Source organism: Borostomias antarcticus (genome assembly GCF_949987555.1).
Source record: "Borostomias antarcticus genome assembly, chromosome: 21".
Taxonomy (NCBI): domain Eukaryota; kingdom Metazoa; phylum Chordata; class Actinopteri; order Stomiiformes; family Stomiidae; genus Borostomias; species Borostomias antarcticus.
The window spans coordinates 3,878,387-3,900,664 of NC_140254.1; the positions used below are offsets into that span (position 1 = coordinate 3,878,387).

General features: G+C 44.8%; 2 protein-coding genes across 2 annotated transcripts; one reads left to right on the forward strand and one right to left on the reverse strand.

Moving 5' to 3' along the window:
• Positions 1–382: 382 nt before the first annotated feature.
• On the forward strand, positions 383–1,982 carry c1galt1a (core 1 synthase, glycoprotein-N-acetylgalactosamine 3-beta-galactosyltransferase 1a; the record flags this gene model as incomplete). Its single annotated transcript, XM_084455544.1, has 3 exons — positions 383–401; positions 959–1,623; positions 1,818–1,982. Exons 2-3 carry the CDS (start codon positions 1,018–1,020, stop codon positions 1,980–1,982), a joined length of 771 nt encoding a protein of 256 aa, XP_084311670.1. The 5' UTR covers positions 383–401; positions 959–1,017.
• Positions 1,983–3,354: 1,372 nt separating this feature from the next.
• Positions 3,355–20,698, reverse strand: col28a1a (collagen, type XXVIII, alpha 1a; the record flags this gene model as incomplete). The annotated part of the gene is made up of 34 exons (XM_084455545.1): positions 3,355–3,527; positions 8,706–8,976; positions 9,085–9,245; positions 9,406–9,957; positions 10,218–10,254; positions 10,383–10,418; positions 10,681–10,761; positions 10,873–10,941; positions 11,512–11,580; positions 11,703–11,771; positions 11,930–11,998; positions 12,108–12,176; positions 12,334–12,402; positions 12,807–12,875; positions 13,536–13,607; positions 14,573–14,641; positions 14,993–15,064; positions 15,286–15,354; positions 15,476–15,544; positions 15,762–15,830; positions 15,925–15,993; positions 16,121–16,189; positions 16,400–16,468; positions 16,597–16,665; positions 16,759–16,812; positions 17,774–17,818; positions 17,933–17,977; positions 18,236–18,262; positions 18,348–18,392; positions 18,503–18,556; positions 19,265–19,324; positions 19,502–19,522; positions 19,828–20,396; positions 20,578–20,698. 34 exons carry the CDS (start codon positions 20,696–20,698, stop codon positions 3,355–3,357), a joined length of 3,531 nt encoding a protein of 1,176 aa, XP_084311671.1.
• Positions 20,699–22,278: the final 1,580 nt, after the last annotated feature.

Sequence of the window (22,278 nt, forward strand, 5' to 3'; positions counted from 1 at the left end):
ACGAATGATTGAGGCACTTTAATGTCAAGACAACAGATACATTTCATCTATAAGACCCTTATGTTTAATTCAGCATATTAATATACAATGTATTTGTTGTAATTAACACATACATGGACAATTGTGAAGGTGCACTTTTGGTTGATACCATTCCAATGTGTTTGTCCTTATTGAAACGAAGAATGTATGGAATGTATTTTATGTCAACAGGATCAGAGGGTCTCCAGAGGGAATGAGGTATACACAGTCGCGTCTCCTCCTTGTGTCTGGATTTTGGATAGGGTTCCTTACTGTCCGATTCCTCCCATACTCAGATTATGGGTCAGCACAAGCCTTGCTCTCACGGGGAAAGCACAGTAATGTGGAAAATGGCAGGCGTGTTCCACGGCATATTCATTCAGGTACAGTGAGCTATGGAAGCCTTGTCGCTTTCATTTTTTTCTCCAAAAATCATTCTTACTGTGATCAGGTATCAATAGTTAATATGAAAACGAACAGATTACAAAACTCACCTGAGCATCCACATAATCAGAGCGCCATGTTCTTGCAATACTAATGTCAAAGTCGGTGAAAGTCAATCAATCAATCAAAGCTTTATTTGTATAGCGCATTTCATACCCAGAGGCAACACAATGCGCTTTACAGAGAACAAGGGAGGTGGGCATACGTCCCACCCCTACATATTCCAGAGGGAAGCAAAAATCCAGTATCACCCAGGGGCCAGATAATAAAAAATATGACCCCTGACCCCTCTCAACAAGGCGATCGAGCAAGCTCCTGGAGTATGTTTGTCTAATGGCTAAGAACATTTATAAAGCAATAAATAACATTAAATTACATTTTCAGAGTAAGAGAGGCAGTTTTGATTAGTTTGATTATAGGCTTGATTATGTTACTGTACTTCTAATGTGTGTGAAACACATTGACATTTTAAAACATTTTTTCTTACGCCCTCCAGATGAGGACAGAAGTGTGGCAGCCAATCTCTCCCAGACAATACGAGTGCTGTGCTGGATCATGACAGGACCAAAGACTCTGGAGTCCAGAACCAAACACCTCCCGGCCACGTGGACCAAGCGCTGTAACAAAGTGCTGTACATGAGTTCAGTGGAGACGGACTTCCCCACAGTGGGATTGAACGTGACTGAGGGTAGGGAGCAGCTCTACTGGAAGACCATCAGAGCCTTCCAGTACATCCACCAGCACCACTTCAATGATGCGGACTGGTTCCTGAAAGCTGATGATGACACCTTTGTCGTTGTCGAGAATCTTCGCCACACCCTGTCAAAGTTTGACCCGGAGAAGCCGGTGTACTTGGGCCGAAGGTTTTCCCCTTTCGTCTCACAGGGGTACATGAGTGGGGGGGCAGGCTATGTCCTCAGCAAGGAGGCGCTCCGAAGATTCATAGGGGGGTTTGAGAGCGGGGAATGTACACACTACTCGTCCATTGAGGACATGGCTCTGGGACAGTGCATGGACACCATGAATGTGGATCCTGGGGACTCCAGAGACCTACAAGGTCGGCAAACCTTTCACCCTTTCCCACCAGAGTATTACTTGATAAGACAATCACCCAGAGAACGCCCATGGTACCTGCTTTATGACCACTATACTCCACGAGAGGTGAGCACATCACCATAATACACAATGCACACATTTTCACATTGTGTCTCTTTCATGTGCTATAACATAAGATGACATACTGTAATGTACTCCTGGTAATTATATTATAGTATGTTAATCAGGCATGTGTTGTCATACACAATTACCATACATAATAACTTTGTGCTCAAACTTGCCTTTTCCTCTCTTCCCAGGGCCCAGACTGCTGCTCAGATTTTGCAGTGTCATTTCACTACATTTACCCTGTGGAGATGTACACCCTGCAGTACTTGACCTACCATCTGCGCCCATATGGGTACAAGTACAGATACAATCCTGATAAACTTACACAGAGGAATAAAACAATGGTTGCTATGTAACTATTATCCCATAATGTTTCCAGACGATGTAACTATTGTATAAAAGCAATAACTCGCTTGAGGATTGTGGTATATTGTCAATACCACAACCCATACCTTGGGTTGTACTGGTCGACTGCACTCTGCCTCGTCGATATACACCCCCCCCTCATGAGTTATTGCTAGCTATTGCTGCACTGTACTGTATGTCATTTTTTGTACAGTATTTTTTAATTACTGTAGGTTTGCACAAGCAAACTGACGTGCATTCTCTCCCTTCTCTGTATCATATTGCTGTACATAATATATTCACTGTTAAGAGGGTAAATGGATAAATGTTAAATTCAGTCTATTTTTTGTACTTTGTATTATTTATTAAAACAAGTTAATTTTGTGGTACAGCCAAGAAATGCAACATGTCTGGGTTTACATTTCCTTCTGTTGTACAATGTTAAACAATTAAACAATATTTCATTTAAAAATGTGTTTTTTTTTACAGTTAAGTGTTTGTTCTTTACAACATACAACAACGTACAATACAGTATCTCAAGAGGTTAGTTGTTTGTTAACTGACATGAATAGATGGAACTACTGTATGTCTTCTACAGAACTCTGAAGGTCTAGAACCATTGATCAGTTACATTCAGTTAAGACAACTAAGGCTTTAGATAAAAATGAACTGGGGTTAAGAACACACATACATAGATCTGTTATGTTCAACATTTTTTTTGAAGTTACCAAAAGTACAGTACACAAAATCTCTTGTGCATATATAGCCTACAGTACCACAAAATACCATGTGAGACAAATGTAAACAATGCAGCAAATGCATTGCATTTGTTTTCAATGTTTATATCTGTAATACTCAAGTAATTTACAAAACATGACTTGAAGCCATAGATAATTAGATCATTTACGGGTGCTTACAAAGACGTATATTCTTCCTGTTTGTTATACCCTACAACAATATGGACTTTACCGTAAATATGGCTGACAACAGCTTTAAGGTGTCTTTTAGGCACCATAGTAAAATGAAATTATTTTACTAACGACAAAATAGCCTAGATGAAAAAAGGAAAAACATTTTAGTATTTTATACCCCAAAACGAAATATAAAAACTGTGACAGCTATTAACAGATAGAACATACATTTTATACAGAGGGTTGGTCCACAGACTACATACTGTAACAGAGATGACACAGAAATAAAGACAGTGCACAGGTCTCTGCTGATGATCAGCCACTTCCCTTCCTTGGCAACGACTGCCTGAGCTTTGGTCAAATGGTGAGTGATAGGCCCATGTCCTGGTCAGTGCATCCTTCTGATCTGCTGAGACATCATTGAGGAACCTGCTGGCTTAGCACACGGCTCCTCTCCTAAAAACAGTATCTGTTACGTGTGGACGCAGGCATTCTTGCAATTCGCCTCTGTCTCAAATCTGTTTGCATTGCCCTGGCAACCTCCATACCAGAACTGGGCACAGGCGTTCGCCTCCGGGTCATAGTACCATCTGACCAAGTACTGCCGGCATGGTCCTGGGTCCAAGGACTGCCTACAGCCTACATCTGAAAGACACAGAGTTTGTTCATGTGTCAACCTTTAAAAAACATTGCACAATTTTCATGGAACTGAATGTAAACATTAAGCTGGGTGGACAGTAGAAAAATAAATATTTAACTGAAATTATGAGAATTAGAAGGAAATGGAGGATATCTGCCAGTTTCAGCAAGTTAAATGTAAGACTTTAATACATTCAAGACATTTTCAATGCCACTTGGAATACAATTTAAGACCAAATTTACAAAAAATGGTTGGTGAGAGAGAGGTCAAGAGCTGCTGATATATATATTGACCTCCAGCACAGGGTGAGAGGTAATGTTTTCGGTGGAGTGTGTGATGGCGTGTGTTAGTTAGTTAGTAAGCAGGATTACATACAAGCTACCAACCAATTTTCATGAAACTAACGATTTTATTTTATTAACTTTTATTTAGCCTTTATTTAACCAGGAAAAAGTCCCATTGAGATTAAAAATCTCTTTTTCAAGAGAGACCTAGCCAAGAGAGGCAGCAGTGCAATCCAAACACAGGGTTACAGATGGAAATATACAACAGAAACACAGAGATGCAACAGTAATACAGTTTACACACATGACTTGGTGATTTGGCTATATGGCAATACGCTAGTTAAAAACATGAACATACTGTTAAATCCACCTCTAAAACCTTCATAGTGGATTAAAAAACATCTATTGAGACCTGCTCCTCAAGTTTGAGATCATTTTCTAACATGTTCCAGGCAGAAGGAGCCGAATAACTAAAAGCCATTTTCTCCTTTTCTGTTCTGACTTTGGGATGAAGAACCCATTCAATTTTGGAGCAAATCCGAATCACAGGGTGGATCCACGAATTAAAACAAAACTTTGAGCGAAGCCAGCTCACCGTGTGGGGGCGCTAGAGACACAGGGTTTGGACTGGGGTGTGTGGGGGGCGAGCCTGGAGTGCACCAAACTTCCCCCTGCCAGATGCCACCTGGGGGGGTGCCACAGAGCTGCCCAAACATGGCCGCCCATTCACCTCCATTCATTTTTTGGACATTTAGGGATTTTTTGGTCAGGAGTGAAAAATTCCCACCATTCATTGTCAAAGGTGGGGGACTGAAATGGGACTGAAATGGCTGTGCATGCGCACACACATGCACATGCACAGACCCGCAAAATGTATTCATGGGCGGAGTTCTGTGCTCTCTGAGCACTATTTCTAGTAAATGTAGAATACCTAGCCTGAACCAAGATGGATCTTCCAAATGTTGTTTATTTCACAGACATGCGTTTCCTTGCATATTCCTATCAAATGATTGTGTTTACTGTTACTCACACGTTAAAAGATGTGTATCTGGACTGGAATAATCTGGGAGCCAAGAGTAAATGGATTCTTGCAACAGAGGTTGATTGGGAGATGCAGGAAGACCTCAAGAAGCAGCTCAGATGGGCGCCCTGGTGCCTCAATGGGTTGAGGCACTTACCATGTAAAGGCTAGTCCATGCCGCAGCTCTCTCTCTCTCTCTCTCCCTCCCTCCCTCCCTCCCACCTTCCCTGTCTGTCCTTGCACTGTTCTATCTCAACAAAGCAGAAATGCCCTCTTAAAAAAACACAAAAAAAAAAAAAAAAGAAGCAGCTCAGATTTCCAGAGGAAATAACCAGCACAAGCTTCAGGCCAGATCCTCTGGTCTAGAGGCACCAAGCAGGCGGTCCTCATGGAGCCCAGCGTCGCTTGGGAGGAGAGGATAGAGGAGGCACATGACTCATCCATGAGTCAGCCAAAAGGATAGGCAGCGTGGACTCTACAGGTTGGCTGCAGGGGCTTTGCAGGCCAGTCACTCTGGAGAGCCTTCCTTGGCACTGAAAGAGTAGCAAGGAAAAAGCTGGTGGCTGATGTCAGCAAGCAGGTGTGGTTGATTGAGAGGGTAGTTGGAGAACACTGGTTCTGCTGTCGAGGCCCATCCGAGGTGTTGTGGGCTTATCGACGACCATCTTGCTTTGAGGGGACATGCACTGCGCCACTGTGCCGCTCGACGCTCATTGTTGAGTACATTCATTTTATTTAGTTGAGAGAGAACTTCTCATGTCACCTCCACCTTTGCCCACCTTGTCCTAGGGCCATGTCAGACAGGGGGAATGTTGATAACTTTACAACTCTCCAGATGACCTGGCCTTAGGGTTTCAGAGCAATAAATCTTGCTCTGTGGTATCTTACGCACAGGTCAGCTATTGATCTGCCAGACTGCCTTGTCTTTTGTTATCTCTACAAATATTGGTTCAGCAAAATGTACATATTCATGTTTGGATTGTGTCCAGCACAGCCTAAAAAGCTATGCTCTGTACCTTCAGATTACGTTTCTGGGGAAGTTTTGACATGACTATACTGATAGTCATGACTGGAAAACATCCTTCCCTGCAGGGTTACTATGGATAAAACACTTATGTGAATGGAGAAATGAGTACTTTTCTGTTCTACGACGACATCAATCTTATAATGCATAGCAACGTGCATAACAGCCATAATTGGCACTGTACTAGTATGTATGAATACAGTATATGGTCAGCCATCCAGTCACAAATGATGGTCCCATCTGGGTAGCATAGCCTTAGTTTGGCTGAACGAACACATTTGGTTTTAGAAAAAACATATATATATATATATATATATATATATTATATATATTTTTTTTTTACCAACTGTTAACGCAATGCAACAATAGAGTAAGCTACTTACTTTACAGTTAGCTAGAGATATTGGCCCCCCAAGTCATTTTGCTACTTGTTTCGTTTATGATAAACAAGCAGAGCCACTGACAAAGAGTGCAGCACCAGAGTGCATTCCAAGTTTTGGAAACATTGTAGCAACAAAATGTTTGCAATGTATGAGATGAGTTTGTGGGGGATGCTGCTGCTCTCTAGAAAATGGTGCTACAATATTAGTTACACATGGATAGAAATCTAGCTGTTCAGTCAATGCCGTCAATAAGAGATTAAAATAAATAAAAAAAACAGTGCTTCATTTTTCAATAACAGCACACATCAGTGTATTATACTGTTTAGACCATGGACACTTGCCAAAGACAAAAAATATGTGCCATTTACTCATTTTCTACATTAAAGTATAAAGTAATGTGTTATGCTTTGCTCACTGCTGACTGTCATTAGAATCCCTCTGTGCTACCTACAATCACTTGTTGCTTGACTGATGCCAGTCACAATAATCCAGAAAACTAACTTTATTAAGCATTTCTGCAAGCATTTCTGTCAATAATAAACAGTGAACATGATCTGACAGTATGCTTGACAAAAAGGCTGGCTAATTAAAACAAAATGCACAGTGAACCTGTAGACCCACCTCTTAGCACCAGCTGTCAAAGCACTTGTCAAAAGCTAGAACAGGCTATTGAAGGGGGAAAGTAGAAATGCGAACAAAGTTTTCCAACAAAGTTTTGCAATATTATCATTAGCTAGCGTTCTCCGAAACTGGCCAGGTTTGCACAGCAAACAAGCAGAGCGCTCTGCGTCTTTGCTGTGCAAACCCAGTCAGCGATCTCCGTAACAGGCATTATTTGCATTTAACTGTCGTTCATAGTAGCTGCTATCGTAATAAGTGTTATATAAGGCACCACAGACCAACATTCCCAGTTGAGTTGGTTTGTTGAGATAATAGACAGTATGGCCACTGAACTGTTCTTGAACATGTACAGTATTTTCAGCAATGATTGTACTAGAAATATAGAAACAGTCATGCTTTTACAAAAATATGATGGGTTCTAAGTTGGCCCATATGCTACACTCCTCCACCAACCTCCATGGTCTGGTAGTTTTTGAGCAATCCTGCTGACTAACTACAGACAACAGACAAACTAACAGATAGACAAACACATGGTAGTCTTGCGATGCCAGACCTTCGAGATCGCTGCCTCCGAAAGTCTGGAGACATCTCCATCGAAAATTCACTAGAACACACTGAAAACCAACGCTACCAATCAGAACTGTTCCCTATATCTTCAATTCGCCTTATTCACCTGGCAGCCATATTGGTCTGGGGTGCGGATGCGGAAGTGCCCGTTGACTTCAATGTTAAAAGTTTGCTGTAAAAACACCACTTCAAGAACCGAAATAGTCAAAATAACTGGCTAAATACACTATCGGGGTTACAAACTCATCATTACCAGACTTTGATTGTTTGTCGCGTTTGGAAATACATGGAGGTGAATGAGCCATAGTTAGCCATCAGCTGCATTCACTCCGATGTATTTCCAAACGCGAAAACAACGGCAGTTAGCACAGCGCGCAAACTGGCTATTCTCCGTCTGTAGGCTACACTCGCGGCTCACATTCTCTACGCTACGATCGCCGTCCATCATATTCTAAGTCATCTTCTATATCCTCAAAATCTGATAAATATTCAGGCATATTGCACACAATATTCCAGGCACCAACAAGCCGATCGTAGAGTAGAGAATGTGAGCCGCGAGTGTAGCCTACAGAGTAACAGAGAATAGCCAGTCTGCGCGCTGTGCGCATGCGTGCTGGAGCAAATGGGGAAGCTATTTAGTTTCTAAAGACGTTTCTAAAGATCATATTACAGAGGCATGTGAAAAACCACAACAAGCCCTCGCTCTATGCAAGCACAACTAGCGATTCATAAAGACAGATTGAAAGGTTGAAAACAACCGTTTCGCGGCAGAAAATAGATTTTTTAGAAGCTGCATTCTCAGTGCCCCGTCCACCGCCATTACATGGATATACTTGGCTCGGCTGGATTTTACATTTCTTCTACAGGCCTCCGAATTACACCAAAGTTATCTCGGTGAGTCAAACGTCTTATAATATCCCGTAAATAAGGTCCAGGTTGTCAAAAACGAGCATTCTCCTTTAAGGCATTTTATTTACATACATTATATTTAAATGAATTTAAAGATGCAATCGTTAAGATTTGGATGTAGATTATTTATTTATTTATTTATTTATTTATTTATTTGTTTGTTTGTTTGTTTGTTTATGTATGTATGTATGTATGTATGTATGTATGTATGTATGTATGTATGTATGTATGTATGTATGTATGTATGTATGTATGTATGTATGTATGTATTAAATAGGCTTGTGAAAGTCAGCCAGTATTAGGACTCCTGATCGCTCCTGCCTCCCAACATATCATGTGGTACCAATGTTGTACTATTTTCAAATGGGGCTCACCTGGCACAAAGATGTCTGGTAGTGGGGCTGGCTGAGTGAGGGGGCCCTGTGTGGTCTCGGGGACGTAGAGCCAATTATTGGGGGTCTGGGGGCCCACCACTGAGATGACTGGGGACCGCTGCTTCCCTCTGGTCCCCGGGGAGGCAACTATGTCAGGGAGCTCGTTGATGGGCTCCTTCACCAAACTGTTTTCAACGGCGTTCCCATCGAAGTCCTCTGACCAGGGGGACCGGGGGGGCGGGGGAGTCACAGCTTCTGTGGGTGAGTGGGGCTGGAGAGAAAACATGGAGTGATTGGAATGACTGTATGTGAACACGCCACGGCACAAAGTTAAGATTTCTATACAATAATCCATAGTGTCTACTTCCTGCCATCTTACTCGTCTGTAGTCCTCATCGAAAGTGGGTGACGCCCCCCTTTCTGGAACCTCTCTGTCAATCTCAGGAGTGGGTCCTGGGACAGGGGGGAGGAAGGTGTTGGGGATGAAGAGTGTTCCATCGTCATACTCACAGATCCGGCTCAGCAGCTTGCTCTCCAGGGCTGTTACAGGACAAGAAGAAGAAGGTTAGCACACCGACAGTCACCCTGGGTAACCACTGACAATTAGTATTTGTGTCCATCTTTGAGAAGAAAAAGGATGATCCAGCCAATGCATGAATTCATTGGGTAAGGGTTCAAGTGAATAGGAATAACAGCTTACTGGGTAGAGTCATGAAGTCATCTATGAGGTACACATGCTCCTCATCTGGATCGGAGGCGATGGCGTTCATCTCAGCCTGGAACTCTGTATACAGGGGATCGTTGTTGTTCACCACGCCGATGACAAACATCTCAATGCCGGCGGCGTGGGCCTCCCTGGCTGCCTCCTCGGGCTGCACCACGTCACGCCGGTCTGCCTGCCCGTCCGTCAGCACCACCGCCACCTTCCTGACGCCGGGCCGCGCGGCGCGGAACAGCTGGTTGGCCTTCTGGATGGCGCTGCCCGTGAAGGTGCCCTCGCCCAGGTAGGGCATCTTCCTGACGGCAGCCGTGACGTCCTGGCTGGACTGATGCTTCAGGCTGACCACCACCACGTCCACGTGACTGTAGAGCACCACACCGATGCGGCTAGCCTCGCGGCTCACCGACACGCGGTCGATCAGGGCGTTCACAAAGTCCTTCACCACCTCAAAGTTGTCGGGGCCCACGCTCTCGGAGCTGTCGATCACAAACACCAGCTCCAAAGGGCTCTCCCGGCACTTCAGCCCACAGCCTTCACACACAAACCAAAAAGACAATCTCATTCCTTATGTATATATTGTGTATATGCTCTGGTAGCAGTCAGTCAGTAGAGACAGGTGTGGCTTGTCTCTGGACATCATGGGATCAACACTGTGTTCAAAGCTGAAGTTCTTAGTTCAAGGATGAAAAAAACATTAATTAATTCATTCATTCATTCATTTAACTTGACTGGATTGCATCGACCCAAAACCTGGTGCTCAAATATTATACAGTATGTACTGTCTAACTTACCACAGATCTCTCGTATTATTTTGATAATTTCTTCTTTCTGTAGATAGAAGAATAATACATTCATGACATACATTGAGATACTCAAGCTCAAAGTATACAGTAGGCTCACTGATGACACTGAACTAAAACAGCAGGAAATCCTGTTTGTCCTTCAACTCTACTTACTGTCAGTCCAGGTCCCCCCTTCTCTCCCGTCTTCCCCTGCAATATTTCAAACATTAGTTTATGTCTTTACCTACAACTGTCATATTTTGCTTATGCAAAGAGATATTCTGTACAGTACATATGTATTATAACAGGGATGTGATAAATTACAAATTGCTTGAGAATTGCTGTGAAAATTCCAGTTCATTTCATTGAACACACTTCCAGGAAGCACAATTGGAATGACAGAACGTAGTTAAAATTCAGTGAAATTCAATTCAATAACATGAAACTAGAATATGTTTCATGGCTATGATACCATTGGTCCTGTTGATCCTGCTTCTCCCAACTCTCCTTTATCCCCCTTCTTTCCACGGCCACCAGCGATGCCCCTGTCTCCCTGTGTGTACAGACGGAAAGCAGGATTTATCACACCAACATCCATGTTTACAATAAACCATGAGAGACCATGTCTCTGCTGCCATGGACACACAGTCTGTGCTGTCTGTACCTTCTCTCCTGCCAGGCTGTCCCCTGGAGGCCCCCGAGGACCCATTGGCCCCTGGAAGCCCGGCTCTCCCTATGGGTCACACAGAGGCAAGACAGACAAATACACAGCACCAATGTTTTTTGGAGGGTGGGGAGGGGGCCGTCAACAACATATTCAGACTTGTAGACCAGGCTCTATTCTGGTCCTGTACTGTTGCGATGACGGCATGGGATAAATTAATTAATATTATCTGACATAAAAATATATTAACATAAATCAAAAACAATACTATCCTTAACTTATCACTTGTAACATACAGTAAGCATCAAGATAGTACTAAACATGGCATTAAAAGTAGCATTAAATGCATGCAATGTAACATTTACATTTACAAAAACTTTTAATGCTAATTCATTTTCATCTGTTAGTCTTCCACTACATCAATCATGAACGCCCACAGCTATGCCAGTTTCAGGAGGGCTTTAAACCAGTAGACCCAAAGGCCCTTTATCTGCATGGTAACGTAACCTTAAGAGGTCACATCTGACATGGCCTACATAGGCCTAATATTATTCAAATCCCCATAATTAAATTAACCCCAGCCTGGACAATAACTAAGTCACTGGCAGCCATGGCAATCAACTGTGGGTGTGGCGTTACCTTTGTCCCCTGGATGCCCTCCCCAGGGAAACCTGGCGACCCAGGAGCGCCAGATTGGCCCACCGAGCCCTGCGGACATCAACACGCACACAACAATCTCTCACTGTATCATTTATATTCCAAAGTAACATTCTCCTGGTAAACTGAAAGGGTGAATATGAGAAGTTCTGTGTTTCCAGCAGGGCACAGACCTTGGGTCCCAGCAGGCCGATCCCTGGAGGTCCAGATGGACCTGGGACCCCGCTGGAGCCTCTGTCACCCTGAAACACATGACCCACTCACCCACGTGACTCACTGTGCACAGATGTGTGATAGCTGTGTGTATGTGAGCCAGAGAGAGAAAAAGAGAGGTGGGAGAGAAAGAGAAAGGAGGGAGAGGGAAAGAGAGAGAATCATGGAGAGAGGGGACTTACTGTACCTTAGGACCGGGTAATCCTTTTCCCTCTGGTCCCATCTCCCCTGCTTGTCCGGGCAACCCTGGAAGTCCCTGTTTATTAAAACAAACAAGCTTCAGACTATCTATTCACCTCCCATGAATATTCATTACCAACACTGCCCCCAAAATGTTCTCAATCAGTCCCTCTACCCATTCTCACCTGAGGTCCTGGGTACCCCTCTCCCTTCAGCCCTGGTGGCCCCACTATTCCAGGATGCCCTCTGTCACCCTGACACACACACACACACACACACACACACACACACACACACACACACACACACACACACACACACACACACAAACACACACACAGCGCTGTTACTCAAGAGTGCTCAGTAGTCCATGTCGACAGAAGAAGCTGGTGTCCAGTGTATCAGTGATACCTTCGGCCCAGTGATCCCCACTCCGGGCTCCCCTACTGGCCCAGATGGCCCCACTGGCCCGGGCTCTCCCTGCCAATAAGAAGACAAGCACAAGCACACTGTAAACACTCATAGAAACTGTAGTACAGAGTGTGAGTGAATGAGTATTTGTGTGTGTATGTGTTTTTGTGAGAAAGAGAGAGGAGGGGGGAGAAATCACATCACAAGACAAACCCATTTCACAGCTGCCATTTTGACATGTTAAAGCAGCTCAAACACAGGTGTAATTAATAACATCAGTTATGTCCCTGTTCCATTTGGCTGCGGCACACTAAATAGAATGGTATCATAATTTAATTGTGTGTGTGTGTGTGTGTGTGTGTGTGTGTGTGTGTGTGTGTGTGTGTGTGTGTGTGTGAGAGAGAGAGAGAGAGAGAGAGAGAGAGAGAGAGAGAGAGAGAGAGAGAGAGAGAGAGAGAGAGGGGAAAGATGACCTTTTCCCCAGGAAGTCCTCGTCCAGGGGGCCCAGGTATTCCCATCATTCCCAAGCTGCCAGGCTCACCCTGAAAACACACATCACCACCCTCTAATGACACCATTACTGATTATCTCAACACACTCACTCAACCAGTTCTAAATACAACAGGTATTATCATCTATGGGTATAATCATTAGGAGTTTAACTGTTGGACAGCAGTTAATAAAACAAATAATTGCATTGTGCTCTGGTGACACAAGTTAATTCATTACTGTAAGTTGAAAAGCAGTGATGGTAGGGGTTATTGTATATCTTGTAAGCAATTTGTGTGGGTAAAAAAATGGTATATGACATTGTATTCTTTACCATTATACATTGGATTCAAACAGGCATTCCAAGGACTTCACTTGACTATGAACCTCAGAGCACACCCCCAGCACCACACCCTCCCATTAAACAGAGAATTTAAAACAAACCCTAAAACAAATGCTAACACCAAGCCCAATGCCACCCTTGTTCAAGATGACCCTGTACCGTAAACCCCAACATTCCTAAGCAGCTCACATACAGCCCGCTATAAACACCGTCATCTCAGCGCGACCTTGGCTTAGTGACTCCGTGGCTGCCTGTCCCACACACCTCGGTTGTGACCTTGACGTGACCTTCACATTCCCACTATGAGATAAAAACTAAAGCCATAAAATAAAATCTAAACCTCCCTAGGTGGAACCCATGTTCAACATACCTTGGCTCCTGCTGGTCCCACTGGTCCTGAGGATCCTGGGAGTCCCCTGAGCCCCCGGTCACCTCGGTCTCCCTGCGTACAGACAAAGGTCAAATACAGTCAAAGCAGGACTGACTATGTACTGTACTATGGCTGCCAGGGTTGGAGTCAATTCTGAGTTGAGAATCGGTGTTAAATTCCAATTCAATTCAACAGAGATTTCTAAAATTCAGACACACCTATTGAGCTGTAGAGGCACTCGGCGCCTTATAACAGCACATGTTTTTGCTCATGTTTTTTCATTGTTGTTTGATATAAACAACAGGCATTTCCCAAAATGCACCTAATCAAACTCAACTGGAAATATAGCGGAATAACCCTGATGAGAAAAGCCCACTTATCAGCCCAGCCTTCAGAGAACTCCTCTGTCATCAGGTGGATGATTGTGTTGAGTGACCATGCAGAAGATGCACATGAACAAGGCAACGACTTAGGGATGCACACATGGGCTGATGCTGGCTTTAATATCCAAATGCTATTTTACCGTTACAATACCAGGATGCAATGAAAATGTGAAAAGTTTGAGAAATGATTCAACTACAGTGTCAAAGGAAAGAAAATGACAAACATCTGTTGCTGTGTATATGTGTATATGAATCGTATCTCTACTGTCAATGGCCGGGTTTAACTCAGTTAAGTGCTTCTTAACTCATTCGGGAAACCCGGCCAACATCTTTTAATAAAGGCGTATACTGCTACATTCTCTTTCAGAGGTGACGCACAAAAGCAAACTGTATGGAATATTTATGACTGAAAACTATTGACTTTTGGTCAGCACAATCAGGATACAGTTACAGTATTTACTGAACACAATGTACATGGACGGTGGATTTCAATACGCTTACGCAATAAGGTATTTGCTCGATCGTCATACTATTGTAGACACAGGATGTTCACGTCTTTGTGTACTGTATTGCGTTAATCACTAGAGTCCTCTGGCATAATAAAGGTGGAGTTTATGACTCCTGTATGGCACCTGTGAGATGACTTGATCCTACCTTCTCTCCGGGAATTCCTTTCCCAGGCGTGCCTTCCGGGCCCCGGAGGCCAGCCAATCCCATCTCCCCCTTGTTTAATGATCACAGGAGAACAAGGAAGGGATGTCAGAAAAAAATAATCAGTATCACCATTCAAAAAGCATAATGGAGCGTGTTTGGAGTGTATTAGGGATACGCGATACAATCAAGGTCAAGGTCAAGGTCAACTTTATTTATAAAGCACGTTTAAAATCAACCGAAGTTGCACCAAAGTGCTGTACAATATATAAAATAAACTAAAACAAAAAACAGAATAAAGTGCACATAATCACAGAACAATAAAAGGACAGGACACAAATCAATCTCTCTCTGGCTCTACAGTCAGTGAGAACTGAGCAACACCCCGTGGCCTTTGACCTGTAGTACGGCAGAGCTGCTCACCTTAGGGCCGACAGCTCCATCTTCCCCGGGGATGCCAGGGATCCCGGGGGCCCCGTCAGGTCCAGGCTCTCCCTGGAGTGGTGCACAGATGTCAGATCAGGTCTTCCACATTCAACACCTGCATTCAACACTTAGACCGTTCTTTCAACCAAATGTGATCCAGTTTAGAGGTGCAATGTGATATATATTCTCACTGTTCTGCTTTGAGAAACAATAATACACTGTACCTTTACAAGAATACAAACACTGCACACAAAAAACATTCTGTGTGGCGCGCTGCGTTGTTTCCTCACCTTTGGCCCCGGCTCCCCGAAACCTCTCTCTCCCTGGAGTCCGTGATCCCCTGGAAAGCCCTGGTCCCCCTAGAGGTCCACGACACACATCAGATGAATCCAGACTTTCTTTTCTAAAGGACTGTGGAATTCCACCATCCATCTGACAGGGCAGCAGTTAAAGAGGTATGATACTGTAGGCCCCACCCACCTTAGGTCCAACTATACCCAGCCCTGGAGGACCTCTAGGCCCAGACAGACCCATTGGCCCCTGGTCTCCCTGTAGAGAGAGAGAAAGGGACCCAGATTAGCAATCCAATAATAGAGAGAGACAAGGAAAGAGAGAGAGCGAGAGAGAGAGAGAGAGAAAGAGAGAGAGAGAGAGAGAGAGAGAGAGAGACAGAGAGGATAACAATGAATCTTTACTGCAGGTGATTCTGGTAGACGTCATTTACACTGACTTTGGAGACAGAACACAGTATTTTGATTGGCCTTGCCTTTTCTCCTTGGAACCCTGCTCCTGGGAATCCCATCAGGCCTGGCAGCCCTGGGGCACCTACGTTTCCCTAGAGGTCAAAGGTCAGAGACCACACAGGTCATCCCTTACAGCACACCATGTTCTGTCCAATACCTGCCATTATGTGGGTGAAACCACCATACCTTCTCACCCATGACTCCTATCCCCGGGGGTCCACGGCTGCCCTTAAGACCCTCGTAACCTCGGTCACCCTGGAACAAAGACACTGAGCCATCATAAACTAGTCCAACACAACCAATGTCATGTACTCTGGAGTTCTACACCACATATTCAGGCCCATACTGAGGGGGTTCTCCAGCTAACGACAGAGTGACTGACCTTTATCCCTGGGAGTCCCTCCCCAGGAAAGCCTTGAGACCCCTGCAGCCCTGCTGGCCCAGGCAGCCCCTAGTAGACATGTAACATACATAAGGTCCTATACTACATGTACAATCAGACATTGCCTGCTATCATCAAATAATTTCCTCCATTGTCTTATTTACAACACAGTACCACCTAGTGGACAATCTGATCAACACACGAGCCATTTACAAGAGCGCAGTAATGCTGTAGTGTACAGCATGCATGCATCACAGTAGTTGTGAAGAATGTACTAACCTGTACGCCAGGTTCACCGAAGCCCGCTGGTCCAATTGGTCCAGGTCGTCCTTGGTTTCCCTTATCTCCCTGAAATATCATACTGAAATGACTGGGGGGGTCTAAGAAATGACAGATTACAGATCCTACTGACTGTTTGTGGCGTGGGCACCATGACAATTTCGATGGATAGATGGATCCTCAAATCTGAAGTTCACCTTTGGTCCAGGAAACCCAATGCCAGTGTCTCCTGAAGGTCCAGTTAATCCAAGTAGCCCACGGTCACCCTATGGAGGAGATTCATTGCCATTTTTCAAGATTGACTAGTACATTTCTCTCATGTTGTTTTCTAATCCCGAACTAATATCAATAGGCCTTACTTTGGGCCCAATTGGTCCCTCTGGACCGTGGTCTCCAGGACTACCACTTGGACCCTGAAACAGAGAGAGAGGTTTGGGCTCAAGATTACTGTTGCCTGGATTACCTCGCTTACCACAAACTCCACAGAGCATCTGCAAAAAAAAAGATTAGTATGTTCAATGACATTACAATCAAATCGGAAGAGGATCCAAAATTTCAATCCGGACATTGCATGGCTTCTAATATGTTTATTTGGCTGAGTTGAGGGAATGTGGATGGGGATCTAGTCAGGGACATGTCCTCCAGAGTTCCCAGATTCCTGGCATAGGTGCTCCTCATAGGAACCCGGGCCTGGGCAGGGCTATATCCCAACCCGACGCACTCAGATGAGGGCCGCTGCCATCCATCGTGCCAACGCTGGAAGGGGCAAACATTTAAGGAGAAGGGCGGGAATGGATAACATGTGCCAAAACACTAATCCTATAGGACAAAGTGTGTTCAATGATTAGAACAATACAGTGCAGGCTTGGATTCACTGCTTTAGATAGGCTTCGTTGGCAGGGGGATAAAATCTAATCCCTGACTCACATTCCATAAGTGCAGAGCAGGAGAAGTGAAAAAACTCACTGAGTCTCGCTGCTCTCCTGATTGTTTCCACTCGGATGTGGGGGTGGTACAGGAATCGTTCAATTTGACCACTGACTCATTCACAGGTATGGCTGATCACAGCATGCATTCTCCATAGTAGTAGTACTGTAGTAGTAGTAGTAGTAGTAGTAGTAGTAGTAGTAGTAGTAGTAGTAGTAGTAGTAGTAGGTACTTTATTCATCCCCGGGGAGGGGGGGAATTGCACAATAACCATCAGAGAAATTCAGACGAATGTGTCATAGGAACTTCTCAAACAATGATCACCCACAATTTCAGGGGGGAACCCCACAGACTGATTCCACTGAATGTAGACCCCCTAGCTGAGTTATCAGTTGATGAAATTAACTAACTGCAACAACAAGCAACATGAGCATCACGGTGGGTCACCTGCTCTCCTCTGGGTCCTCGGGGGCCTGGAGGTCCATCTGGACCCTGGGGGCAGAAGACGTCATGGTACAATCAGTCTACAATCAGTCTACAATCAGTCTACAGCCTCCACCCTGCATAGAGCAAGGGCAAGGGAGAACAACTGATAACAAAACCTACTTGATCTCCCTTCATCCCAGGGGCACCGCACTCGCCTCGCTCCCCCTGGAAAACAGGCCGAGAAGAAAGAAAGAGGTCTAAACCCTGGCGTGAAAGTGAGTGACGGGCAGCCATTCAACTGATCTTATCTGCTGCGGCGAACTGCTCTTTTCAGGGACCTTTGTTCGGCATCACGCAGCAGTGTTGACACGGTGACAAGTGGTGCCACTGCGGAGCCGTGTACCATTCGTATTGTGATTCTCCGACCGCTGGTTTCAGCACGAGTGTGGCTTCAAATCACGATCAGGTCATAACAATACTTACTTTTTCCCCTCTACCGCCAGGACGACCCTAAAGAAAGGGAGAAATTGTCAGAGCTGTAGTGGCCCGACATAGAACTGATTGGTGTGTATTAACAATATGCATGCCACGGTACCTCTAGGCCTTCCATTCCGGGGAGTCCATTGATCCCAGGTTCCCCCTACATTGACATAGACCAGGGAAAACCCAGCCATTGAAAAAGGACAGTCCTTTTGTGTCGCTCACCACAACAAATGGAGGATTAGCATCAGACAGACAATGAAAACTTACACGAGATCCTTTTAGGCCGAGAGCCCCGTCAGATCCTGGTTCCCCTGTTTTCCCCTGGATTAAAGGAGAGGGGAAAGATCGGTCAGTACGTGATTATTTGGGCCCCTTTTTTGGCCGTGTTCCCACCGCGTCCAGAACCATAAGGTGAGCCTGAGCCCTCGGTGCGTGACCCCTGTGTGACCTCTAGGCTTTCTAAACCTCCACATCTGTGCGGTGGAGGCCCGGAGCTCACCCTGACCAGCGTGTTTGCCCGCACCTAATCTCCCGTCCTTGACCTATGCCCCGCCCCCCTTCCCCTCCCCAGCGGACGGACGCTCTTTAAAAGCGCCGGCAGTGAAAACACAGACGCTCTCGGCGAGCCCCGCGTGCCTCTGCTACACTTGCAGTGTGGGAAACACTTCTTCCTACTCTTTGTGCTCCCAACCAGAGGCCGCATGCACCTGCTGCATTCAGGGGGCCGACGGGGCACTGTGGCTGGGAGGGCCCTGCTCGTCCGTCTGCTGCTCTGCCAGCAATAACACACTGTGGGCAGGATTATGGGCCCCTTCTGAAGCAGAGTAAACCCCTGTGAACCTTGAACTGTCCGCCACATCACCAGGGGACATGACTGGTCATGGCTAATGTACTCACCGCCACAAGGTGACCCAACCCTAACTACTGGTCAGCCAGTGTACTGTGCGTCTGTGTGGTGTTCAATGTTAATAACTAGGAGAGAATGGTATTTGGTATATAAGGAGATGGGAAGGTTTGCAGGTTACTTACTGGGCTTCCCTTGGGACCCCTCTCCCCTTTGTCACACAAACAGGCCCTGGGTTCGGGGCACTGGGAGGAAGAGATGGGAGGAGGTACAGGTTGCATGGTCCAACAATGGTGATAATGTCATCATCGTAAATGTCTCCATTAAGTTTAAAGGACATCATCTGTGTCTGCATAATCACTGGATTCATCTCCAGAGGAAACACTGAGGATATTAACATGGACGTTAACATTAGAACTTACCCCGGTGTTGACAATTGTGTTCTGTAAAAAAATAAAATAAAAAAAAAGTCAAGGAATCAAGGAAATTCATGTGAGTTCTTTGTATTTAGAAAGCACACAAGTGTATATTCAACCAGAGGGGCATTTACAGTTCATCTAAGGGAAATCTTAGTTGAGATTTGTGATGGCATAAGCTAAGACTTTGTGATAATTAGTGTCCCTGATTGAAAAACCTAGCTACCAAGCTATATACTGTACTTCCACATTTTACCCAAACTCCTGCACAAACATTTATCCACCTACCATGACTCACACTGCCACATGCACCAACAAGCCCAGAAACTCACCAGTTCCCTGAAGAGTTTGTCCTCCAGCATGCTGTCAGTGAGGCTAAGGATGTGGTGCTGTGGTGGGGCGCTGGCGATGGAGCGCAGCTTGGAGCTGGCGGGCCCCTCCCTGGCGGGCAGTTCCGACAGCCTGATGGCGAAGACCCGGATGTTGTGGTTCTTGGCCTCGGCGGCGGCGCTGACGGCGCTCGGGCTGCGCGGGTGGTCCGACCCGTCGGTCATCAGCAGCGCCACCCGCAGGCTGCCGCCTGCCGTCTCGCGGCCGAACACCTGCGTGGCGTTGGTGAGTGCGTAGGCCGAGTAGGTGCCGTGTCCGATGTAGGCCATGGCGGCCACGCGGCTCTGGAACACGTCCACGTCCTGCCAGTCGCGGAAGTTGTGCTCCACGGAGACAGAGCTGCTGTACTGCAGGGCGGCCAGACGGACCCTCATGTGCCACCCTGCCGCCTGCAGCTGCATGAGACGCGTGCTGAACCTCAGGACAAAGTCCTTCTGCTTCTCAAACAGCAGCACCTTGGCCTTCTCCGAGCTGTCCACGATGAACATGATCTCCACAGGGCAGATCAGGGCTGTGCAGAGGAGCAGAGACAGGGCGACAGAGTTGGTGGCAGAGAGTGGGTAGCGACTACATGGATTTCCATGGCAGCTCGATTGAAATCACATTATTGATATGTACGTTAAGTTTCAAGCGATGGTTTACAGAGAGGTGTGATTTTAATGTGATTCTTTACTTTCCTGAAAATGTCTTACTTTTCCCTTTGTTCAGGACGATCTGGCCGTCGCCCCTCTGACCCTGGCGTCTTCTGCCCTGACACCGGGCTGTGAGGGACAGCACCAACATCAGGAGGAACAGCTCCGATGCTCTCCTCATCCTGCCTGCTCTGGTCCAGCTACTCAGCTTGCAGCCAAACACAAGAATGAAGTCGAATCAAATAGAGTGGAGTGGATTAGAGAAGAATATAGCAGAATAGAACTAGAATGGAATTTTCACTCCTTTCTTATGGAATCGTGAAGTGATGCCACAGCCCCAATGAATGATGGAGACTGATTCCTGTGTACACTAGGGGGAGACAGCACCATAATGAATAATGAAGCTGGGTTTGGAGCACTGTCTCATCATGATTTGTCTGATCATGGTGGAAAACGAGTTGTAAATAACTGCTCAGTGTTCAGGCTCACTCAGTCAGTAGACTAACTGATGGGAACTAGCTACTTGGACATGGCAATATATATATATATATATATATATATATATATATATATATATATATATATATATATATAAAAATATTGAACCCTTTGCAAATTACATTTTATATTTGCTTTTGATTGTTTAAAGAGTTTCAAATAATGTCAACACTCACAATCATTGTATTTATTCCCTTTCTCTTAAACCATTAGTCTGCAATACTGTAGGTGGGCATGTATGGTTGTAGTTTCTCATATTAGCCTACAGTAGTCTTAGATTAGTTTATTAGATGTGATGACCTCCGTTTATAGACAACTAGACATGAGGACAACATCTGTAGAAAATTAATTCCAATTACTATTCTGTCATAATGGAAAAGGCAGCAGAGTATTGCACCGCCAGCAGTAGGATAATTAGCCCCTGTACACAGAGATAGCACAAAATATTCCAGATAGATTTTTATGCTGTAGTCTACACGAAAAAACAACAACAATATGTGGTGTTTCATATAAATTGCAATTATGCTCACCGAGATTACAAATAGGCTGCATTTCTCACTAGTCTATATGCTATGAAAATGTAGGCTTTGTGCACATAAAGTACATTTGACACGACAATCAAATGAAAATCAAATGCAAACTTTACCTTGACTCTTTTTGAATCCGTCACTATAGGTTGTCACTGCTTTTTATATATAAACCATAAATGCATAAATTATATAATCCAGAAGCGTCTTTTGCCTAGTTTATTCCTGCTGAGAAAAGGACCCCGCTCAATTCAAACCTCAAACCTGCACGAGGGGGCTGCACTCACGACACTGAATATTTATGATGCTCACGGCACCCCTGCGGGATAGGGCAAATTGTCAAGCGGCGGGGATCACCAATGTTTTATTAGCCTACAAGTCAGATTTGTATCAGTTTTACATTGTGAGGCTGTTTTTCATATTTTCAAAGAGAACGAGAGTTAATAAAAGCAGAATCCATCCACAGACAGCATCACCTTGCCTTCGGGTTCCCGTTTCAAAACCCACTAATATATATATATATATATATATATATATATATATATATATATATATATATATATATATATATATATATAATAGTGTTTGTATTACGATATGTGTTTTATACTGCTGTAAAGCCAACTGCCCCTCTGGGGATGCAGTTCTACTTGACTTGACTTGAAAGGTGAGTATCATAATGCTGCATCTACGAACTTGGTAGAAATTGCAAGTGCAGTGAAATTGAAGTAGACTT